The sequence below is a fragment of the Sitophilus oryzae genome, unplaced genomic scaffold, assembly GCF_002938485.1.
Source record: "Sitophilus oryzae breed Bouriz unplaced genomic scaffold, Soryzae_2.0 scaffold_857_pilon_pilon, whole genome shotgun sequence".
Lineage (NCBI taxonomy): Eukaryota > Metazoa > Arthropoda > Insecta > Coleoptera > Curculionidae > Sitophilus > Sitophilus oryzae.
Genome location: NW_022147480.1, coordinates 1,742,192 through 1,752,486, shown reverse-complemented (window position 1 = coordinate 1,752,486; position 10,295 = coordinate 1,742,192). Strand labels below are relative to the sequence as shown.

General features: G+C 34.5%; 1 protein-coding gene across 1 annotated transcript in view; it reads left to right on the top strand.

Moving 5' to 3' along the window:
- Positions 1-284: 284 nt before the first annotated feature.
- The window catches only part of LOC115889938, a 73,695-nt gene continuing 63,684 nt past the window's right edge, over positions 285-10,295 (top strand). The window contains exon 1 of the mRNA XM_030910042.1: positions 285-491. Coding sequence (XP_030765902.1) covers positions 410-491 — 82 coding nt within the window. The 5' untranslated portion in view covers positions 285-409. The remainder of the gene's footprint in view (positions 492-10,295) is intronic.

The following is a 10,295-nucleotide window of genomic DNA, read 5'->3' as shown; positions in this document are numbered from 1 at the left end:
GGACTCTTAAGAATTAAGTGTTTTTAAAACTGACATGTTACAGCTCTGGTTGGTATACCATAAAGCATCATGTGCAAAACAAAATTCCTGACAAAAACTTGTTCATTTCACTAACTTTCCTTGCCACTATGTCTCTTATTAATCACCGGCTCAAACTACAACCAATCAATAGGTCAGTGCCGAAAAAAGCCGTCCGCGTTCGTGCTTCCTTCCACCTGTAGTACCCGAAGAAATGGAAGAAGTAGTGTCTTCAGGTACCACCGCAATCTAGAACGCGTCCGCCAGTTCTCCACCGTGCTCTAAACAGAAACGAGGCGCGCGATTTGTTTCCAAGTCGTACCAGATACGTACGTTCGGTACGCCGCGAACTTAATTCGTTTTTACGCAGACTTTGAGTTAGTTCGGGATAATGACGTGTAGAGGGAGGCAACCCTTCGGGGTTGTACTCCGTGTGTTGGTGGTACTCTGTGGATGCTTGTTTCTATTTGAACGTAAGTTATTTGAGGAATTTCTCGGTTTACAGTTGGATGTAAAAGTACGACTGCCGATTAAGTAGGACATTATTAAATTTCTCTGTTCGTTTGGAGTGAGAACTTTTTTTATAAGAAACACAGAGAAATTGGTTAGAAGTCGCTTAGATATTATTTGGAATAAGTTTAATAATATTATTAAGTCAGTTTTGGACATTTTTGGCGGGTTTTGTTAATAGGTTGGTTAGCGTAATGCAATAATGAAAACAATACATCCTTACAAAACCGATTGGACGACTATTTGATTGCATGTGAGCGCAGCTCCATAAGAATTCATTGCTTACAAATCTGCAACTAAACAGTCGGCGGACTGAAAAATGTCTCTCAAAAGTAATAACCCATTAGCGTAACTAGCAATTCATCCTGGAGTGGTCTGGGGTTGAGCCCAGGGGGGCCTAGGTTTATTGTTCTTTAAAAAATGAAGAATAATATTAAAAAACACATTTTTTGAATGAAACTTTTACATGAATTTCTCTATCAATAAATTTCATAGACTTGGTTATCAAACCGTGTTCCTGTAGATTACTTAAGTACCTACAAATTTTCTAAAAAAATAAAAATTATCACAATTTTTGAACACAACAAAATCATTTTAACTAAAAAAAAACTAGGAAACGTCATACTACATTACTACATCACAAGCAAATAAAAATTAATACGTAGCCAAGAGTCATAATTCAAGATTTCTCTGGGGGGTGCCCAGCAGTACCTGGGGGTGGCCCCGCACCACTGTAGTTACGCCAATGAACTTCTGCCATTTTTGCTTTAAAAAAATCGTATTTTAAATTTCAATCTAGAGTGACAGGGTTGTGTTAAAAACACTAATTCTTAATCAAGGAGCCTTGGAAAAATAGATTTGATCCTGTAATGTTTTTCGTGTCTTATCCTGGCCGGTTAAAAGATGCCCAAATCGTATTTTCAATCATATCTCAATTTTTTCAAATGGAACGAGGGTGACTCATTAGCATGTTTAGAAAAAGAATTTTTTACGAATTGTTTGGTAGCACATACTTGGTATTTGGAGTCAAATTGTCGTTACGAACCGCAATTTCAAATAAATAAACAATATGAGAGAATGTCAAAAGATGATGATATGACATTCTATTCAGCGTGTCATTTTTTATCAAATAAAGTAAGAAAAGCCGAGGGTGTCATTTAAAAATCAAAAGTTGTAGTCATTTCCGGTGAAAGGGGAAGTGACCAAAAACAATTGAATACGTCAATCAATCCTGATTTATGTCATATACTAACATACCAAATCTCGTTTATTTATCTGAAAAAATTAAAAAGTTATAGGGGTGAGCCTCTTTTGAGACAAACCCGGTATAGTTTATAACTACGTTTAATTTAAAACACCTTTAACAGTGTTTTAACCATAGTTTTGACTTTGAAACGTGTTTAAGATAATAAAAAAAAGTTTTTTAACCCTGGTTAATCTCAAATAGTAAATAAACACGAGTATAAAAGGGGCTCAAAGATCAGAAAAATACTCTACCAGGAATCTAATCAAAATTTGGTTTTAAAACAACTATATTATTTAAAGTATCTAAGCTTTTAGAGTCTTTTTATATCTTGAAGCTTTTAAAAATTACTTTGTTTCTTTTAGTGCATCGATAAGTTCAAACCTAAAATAGCCCCAAACTGACAGTAAACGTTTATTTTACTAAATATACATTAAGATAAAGATACTTTTTTTTGTGAAGAATTTTGATAGTAAAAGTGTGTGTCTGAGACTCTTCTAGTTGTATTTACAGAATAGTTAGTTAGAATAAGTGGGAGGGGGGTTAATCTCTGCGACCTTAGAGATCTATTGTGTCCCCCTTTCTTGAGTTATAACTCATCATACAGTCCCAGGACTTTCTACGGAGACCCGTGTCCCTCACAGTCGAGGAGCTACGACCCAGGCCGGGTAGACGAAACGGTAGCTTGTGTCGCCTGTTGGGTTTAGAGGTAGGAGGTAGGCTCCCGACCCTTGGAGGAGGTGGTAGCTTGTATGCCACTTGCGGAGGATGGTCTCACGCAAGTGCCAGCCACCTCTCCTGTAGTTCTCTTTGGGTTTGGCCCCTTGGAACTTTCATTGTTACTGTTCCCAGTGTCGCTAGGGGGTTTCCCCACAGCTTCACCGGTAATGTTTTTATTACTATTATTATCAGATCTCATAGTGTTCCTATGAGTCGCTAGGGACAGTCGGTCCACTTCTACAGAGCCCCGCATGTAGAAGTAAGGGGTAAAATACAATGGGGTGCCCCCCGGTGCCCCAAGGTTGAGGCTGTCCGTAGCCCCGCCCGGTATAGTTATATGTTTTGGTGCAATTAATTCCCTGGCCACGACACTACAGTCAGGGACAAGACGATGAGTGAGATGCTTCTCAGACCAAGCAAAGTGTTAGAGGGGATTCCCCCCAGCACCTGACCAGGAGCTTCCCCACCAACGACAAGGTCTTGCATCTCCTAGAGGAAGATTTACAGAATAAGTAAAGTTTCTAATTATAAAATATTTCCAAAAAACATTAGTCAAAATTTTTGACATAAAAGAACTCAATTTTTTACTCGGTCGGTAAGTTCTGTTGTCTTAAGATAAAAAAAAATTGTATAATTTATACAGGGTGAGCAAAAATCTGATTAATTTTTTGAAATAAATTAACTTTAAGGTGTAAATGAATAAGTGCACACTAAAAGTTTTATAGACATAAAATTAAATGCCGTACCACCGTTTCAATTTTTAAACACACTTAAACGTTTAAATTTGAATTAACCGCTCTGGCATATGTCAAATTTTTTTTTTTTACTAAATATATATGGTTATGTTCAGAACGGTTAACCACGCTGCAGAAATACAGGAAGCGCAGTAACGTCTTGCTTTAATCATACGTATAGAAATGAAATTATCACTGAAGAGGTGCATTTAATATATATGGTCGTAGCGGAAATGGAACCAGAGCGGAACTGCCCTATTTTAACCGCTGTCGTCTCGTCAAGAGGGCGATAAGCCACAAGCCACAAATATTATTTATTAAAAGAAATATTAAAAATTCTTTAAAAGAAAACATATATAGGAACATCATTAAAATTTGTAATTTTGCCATGACTCCTTTTTTTACTTTGACGTTTGACGAAGTGTCAAATAAAATTTGTCATTTTGTCACCGATTTTTCATTGCAATTTGTAACTAAGTTTTTAACACAATACATACCTACAACCCTTATAAAATTTTTATTTTTTTAGATAAAAAAACGAGATTTGGTACGTTAGTATGATATAAATCAGGATTGATTGACGTATTCAATTGTTTTTGGTCACTTCCTCTTTCACCGGAAATTATTACAACTTTTGATTTTTAACTGGCACCCTCGGTATATTTTACACCACTTTATTAGATAGAAAATGACACTCTGAATAGAATGACATATCATATGTGAATTTTTTACGTTTTCGCTTAAAAAAATCGTATTTTAAATTTCAGTCTAAAGATATATATATATATATATATATATATATATATATATATATATATATATATATATATATATATATATATATATATATATATATATATATATATATATATATATGTCCCCTTCATCCCTTCGTGGGATATAGGGCTTCTAAGAGATGTTTCCATCTGATCCTATTCTGAGCGGTCTGTTTGATCTCTCCCCATGTTTTCCCGACCTCTTGGGCTTCAGAGGTTACTGTTCTTCTCCAGGTATAGTCTGTCCAACGAGAATATCCTTGACAGTGATAGATGTGTCTGTCATTTTAATTTCAAAGTAGTTTATTTTATTTTACAAAGAAATAAGTTGGTACAACTGGAACGCATAGCAGGAAATATTTAAAATTTGATTGACAAGATGACAAGTGATTACTTCAAAATATCGTGAAAAAAACTGTATAAAACTGAAAAAATGTAATCGAGTTATTTTATTTAATAAAAACGGTATGTGCAAGACACTACATACCAAAAAATATAAAATAAAACTATTATTTACTTTCAAGCTTTATGAAACTATACCCGCATTTATGATTATATTTATCAATATAACTTATGTACAAATACAAATTTGTAATATTCCACAGGAATAAATAAAACAACATAGGTAAATAAAACAAAAACTATTTTATTAATAATAACACCTACCAAATTTTATACCTTAAAGGTTGATTAATTAACTTTAATCTTAATTTTTTTTAAACCAGTACCTTTTGACATTATTTTTCTGCAGTACTAAAATCCATTATTTACCTATCGTGTGATGTCGATATTTTACAGCTACTCCAGTTTTTAGTATGTGTTTAGTTTGATCCTTCTACCATATACGAGATGCACTTATCTACGACGAAATGGTATACAAACTTTATCGATGGCAACTTCATTGGTGTATAAGACTTTCTGCCTGGGCAGCGAGTATTAACCATAAACTGTGCTCTGGGTTTAGTAATAATACGAATCAAATTGCATCATCTTCCAAAACGCAGGGTATTTAACAAAGTTGACACAAAATTATAACCTATAATTTGGCAAGACTTTGACAAGCGTCAAAAATGACAAAAATCTAAAGGCGAGTTCATACGCATCGGCGTCCGTTTGTCGTTCATCGTTCCGTCAAACCAATAAAATTGAAATACGATCTGTCATTTTTAAATAAACCAATAAAACTGGTTAAAAATAACAAGACATGACGCATGATTCCTTTTATATTTAAATATGGCATCCATAGATAACTTAAAAATTATTAGAAACTTTTTTTAGTAAAATAAATAGATTGGTATGGAACGTCATCTGCTTTTCTTCTGTCATCGTCTGTCGAAATCTTACCTGAGAAAAAAAACAGAGTATATTCCTTGGTCTTCCCCTGGCACGTCTTCCCTGTGGATTCCATTCAAGTGCCTGTCTAGCGATATCTCTGCGGGGTCTGCGCAAAATTTGCCCAATCCAGCCCCACTTTCTTTTCTTAATTTCGATATCTATTCGATTTTGTGATGTTCTTCTCCACAGTTCTTCGTTGTTAATTTGATTGGGCCAGAAAATTCTCAATATTCTTCGAAGACACTTGTTAACAAACACCGTAGGCGATCCATGAGACCACGCGTAACCTTCCATGTTTCGCATCCATAAAGCAAAATAGATTTGACATTGCTAATGAAGAGCTGGACTTTAGTTTTTTTGCTATATATAGAGGCGTTCCACACAGGTGTAAGCATGCCAAAAGCTCTTTGTGCCTTCAAAATCCTTTCCTCTATATCTTTCTCTGTGCCCCCATCGCTGTGAACCATACTTCCCAAGTACTGAAATTCATCAACTCTTTCGATGGCTCGGTTGGAGAGGTATAGATCTTGGTTGTTGGGAGTATTTGACCTCATTTCTTTGGTTTTCGCCACGTTGATTTGAAGACCGACATTATTAGCTTCCTCTTGGAGTCTAAGAAATTTTTGAGACATATCCGAATGTGAATGGGAAAAGATGCATAGATCGTCTGCGTAATCCAGGTCTTCTAGCCTGCTTAAGAGTCCCCATTGTATCTAAAGTGCCATGGCTGTATTAAAAATATTAATTTTTAATCAAAGAGCCTTGGAAACAAAAGTTTTGATAGTCTAATGTTTTTAGTGTCTTGTTCTGGCCGGTTAAAAGATGCCCAAATCGTATTTTTAATCATATCTCAATTTTTTCAAATGGAACAAGGGTGACTCATTAGCATATTTGGAAAAAGCATTTTTTTACGAATAATTTGGTACCACACACTTGGTATTTCGAGTCAAATTGTCGTTATGAACCGCATGTTATAATTTCAAATAAACCATAAATATGCTAAAATGTTATTAAAAAATGATACTAAGCGCAAATAAATCGCATTGCCTGTAGTTTCCCTTGGTCTCCACAGCATGACTTTTTGAGGCCATCGGTCTGGACCTTTGGTCTGGACCCTGTTGCGCCACCCTATCTGATCCATTGCCACTTCAGGCTTGCCACTCTTTGAGCAACATCTATTACTACAGTTTTTCACTGTATATGGGTGTTTCTGGTCTCTTAGGGTGACTTCTAACATGATTCTCTCCATAACCCTTTGTACAACTCATTTTTTGCGATAGTTTCTAAGCCTACTAAGCCAAACAGGTAGGATGCAGCTGTTGAATGCTTTTTTTTTTTTAGTTTTTCTTGATGAGTTCCATCAACCTAAAGAACTCTTAATACAAACAGAATATTTGCAGGATTTTTTAATAAATTATTAAATATACTAGCGTGTACCCGCGACTTCGTTCGCGTCGAATTAATCATTTGTAATGGTGACGATAAAGCAAAGCAAGAATTTCCATTAACATACAAACTGGATAAATTTTTCTCACATTTATGTCAGCATGAGAAAAAAACAATTGAGAAACCCCTCCTTTTCGAACCTCTACACCCCACAGTCAATCCGTTTGCCAAAAATCAGCTTTAAACGTCAAGCAGTTTAAGCAGAGTCGTGATTACTCAATGGTCTCAATCGTGATTACTCAATTTTATGAAACACCCTGTATAAATTTTTAAAAAATATTAAAATATGTAAAACAACAAAATAAAATATACTTGTTTAAGAGTTTTTCCGAAAAACTCACCGGTTTTTAAATAAAAAATATTTTAATATTTGAGGGATAGTTTCACCCCCTTAGAATTCGAGTTTCGAAAAATCCCTTCTTATCGAACCTCTACACCCTAAAGTAAATCCGTTTTCCAAAAATCAGCTTTTTACGTCAAGCGCTTTAAGCAGGATCGTGATAAATCAATGACCAGATTTTTCGAAACACCCTGTATACATTTTTAAAAAAACTTAAAATATGTAAAAAAACAAAATAAAATATACGTGTTTAAGCGTTTTTTCGGAAACTTGACCGTTTTTTAAATAAAAAATATTGTAATATTTGAGGGGTGGTTTCACCCCTTTGGAACTGGAATTTTTAAAAATCCCTTCTTATCGAACCTCTACACCCTAGAATCAACCTGTATGCCAAAATTGAGCATCTTACGTTGAGGTGGTTTGAGCAGGATCGTGATTAATCAGTGGTAATCATAGTCACTTAAGGATTTTATATATTAGTAAGATTTTACCAAAATTAAGGTGCCAATTGTTCAGTAAAATTAATCGAGAAAGTTACTAGTTGTAAAATCGAAATTTGCTTGCTGGAAATGGTTGAAAATTAAGCAAATCTGTGTCAAGATTCTCGCGATTAGTTCCATTGGCATTCCTCACTGCCTAAAAAGGAAATTTTCAAGTAAACAATCTTGACATCTTTGTTTTATCCTATAATAGCCTTTATTTAAACTCTATTGTTAATTGAATTACGTTTCATTACGTTAATCAATGACAATGATTACAGCGAAAAATATCCATAAATATGAAAATATATTTATTTTTTAATTTTTGTGTCAATAATGGCATTGGTGTCACTGAACCAACAATAATAATAATTCTCTGTTATAATGATAATTAAAGATATATAAATAATACTAAATGCAGATAATTGGGTTTTTAACTATTTTAATGCTTTGTGTTTTCTAAAAGTGCCTTATTAGGAAAATTATGTAATAAAAGAATATTAATTAAAACTGTATATTTATAAACATAATACGTTTCTTGGTTTCTAATTACCTACTTAATACTGATTAATCTTCTTAAAGGTATTAAAGATATGCACATACTATTTTTTATGTTTTTTAAAATGAAGTATTTTATGCTAGTGTGTTATTCACCAGCTAATCATACTAAAATAGCGGGTACAATCCCTGCTAATTTCATAATAACGTATGGTCGTATGGTCCTCAAGTTTTGGGAGAAAAATCAGAAACTGACAACTCTTATAAAAATAGTTTTATATTTTTATTATATTTTTAAACAACCTATGTTTACTATCCTAATTATAACATAAAATTCAAACAGTGGACAAGGGACTGTTATTTTCGATTTGCCTAAGAATTCCCCTGACTGCGTTGCATCATCCTTTGGACAACTTCGGCGTCGATGTCTCTAATTTTTCTGAATATACGGCGTCGCAATTGTTCTTCGTTTTGTGCTTCCCACCCGTTATTGTAGACTTTCCGAACTCTTCGATTGGGCGAGCCTGAGGGGGAATGTCTACTTTCGGTACAAAGTTGATGTTGTTCGCTTCATACCAGTGATTCTCGCGTAATGGCATGGAGCGAGATCCGGCCAAAATATTATTTCGTCATCCACATGATGCTTCCTTCTTCAAACAGTGGACAAGGGACCGTTATTTTCGACTTGCCTAAGAATTTCCCTGACGCTTTGATTGAAATTCCCCTTGATTGCATCCTTCTTCACATTCTTTGATTGTGCGATAAATTGTCGATTTGCTAATGTTTTGATCCCGATAAATGACGACAATATCTCGTTTCGCCATTCGCCCAACAAGATTATAAACTCTTCGACGAAGATCAATTTTCTATGTATTTAGTTAATACAGACATTAATTTGTGCTTGCAGTTCTTCACGACTATTGGCAATTAGGACTATGTTATCAGCTAATCTTAGATGGTTAAGATATTCCCCATCTATTTTTATTGACCGTTTTTGATTAACTATTCATTTTTGTTGGTCCAGTCCAATTTTTGAAAATAAATTACTTTATTTTTCTTTTCCTTTATATAATTAAAAATGATTAGTTATATTAAATACAGTTAATTATTTAAATATTTTAGTGTTTTTAAAAATACCTAATTAAGAAAATGGTGTCAATTATACTAAAAAAAATCAAAGAAAATTAGTAAACTGTAAACATAAAAATATGGGTAACTACCTGTTAGTTAACAATGTTTAAAATAACACTAAAATTTATATTAAACATATGTACGTACTCGATTATCGATAGATTGAGAAACGCAAAATGGGGTTTACGTTAATTTTCCGTTAATATGGCTACGCTATTTCTTTTTAGTACCGTTATCCAAGTTGATTGGAGTGTTTTCGCATAATAATCAGCGATCTGCAATAATTCTATACGAAGAGAACATGAACACTTGAATACGTTACTTGCGATTCTTCTTGTTATTATAAGTTTAAATTGGTACTTAGTAATATAAAGTGTGTTTCTAGCATTATGGAGAGGTGGTGAACAAATTATTAGTTGTGTAAAACTGGTGAAAATGTTAATAAGGACTAATGACTTACCTAGATATTTATGTCACATATACAGGGTCCGGCAATAGTGCGTCGGGCATCTGTAGCAACAGCAGTTAAAAGACCATACCATAACTTGGTATACTGATGCTTCCAAAACCAATACGGGAACAGGGATCGGAGTGTTTGGGCCGAGAGCTAATTACTCCGAACCAATGGGCACTTACCCTAGTATCCTACAGGCAGAAATCTACGCTATCGAGAGATGCGTACAACTTATCTTAGATAGGAACTATCGGAAACAAGAAATAGCCATCTTGTCTGATAGTCAAGCAGCGTTAAAGGCGATCAACTCAGTATCAATCAATTCGAAATTGGTCAAAGAATGCATAGAGAAGCTGAATAAATTAGGTAAACTGCTCCTACACTGGGTGCCTGCTCACCAAGGGATAGAAGGCAATGAAAAAGCAAATAATCTAGCTAGGAAAGGAGCGAACACTCCACTAACTGGACCAGAACCGTTCTGCTTTCCAAGTGGTAACCAACTCAAGGCGGAACTCAAGAACTTGGAAGATTCCATCCGCAACCTGGAATGGAAATCTTGCAATGGTCTAAGACACTCGAAGAAGTTTCTGAGGGCTTATGATCAAGAAAAA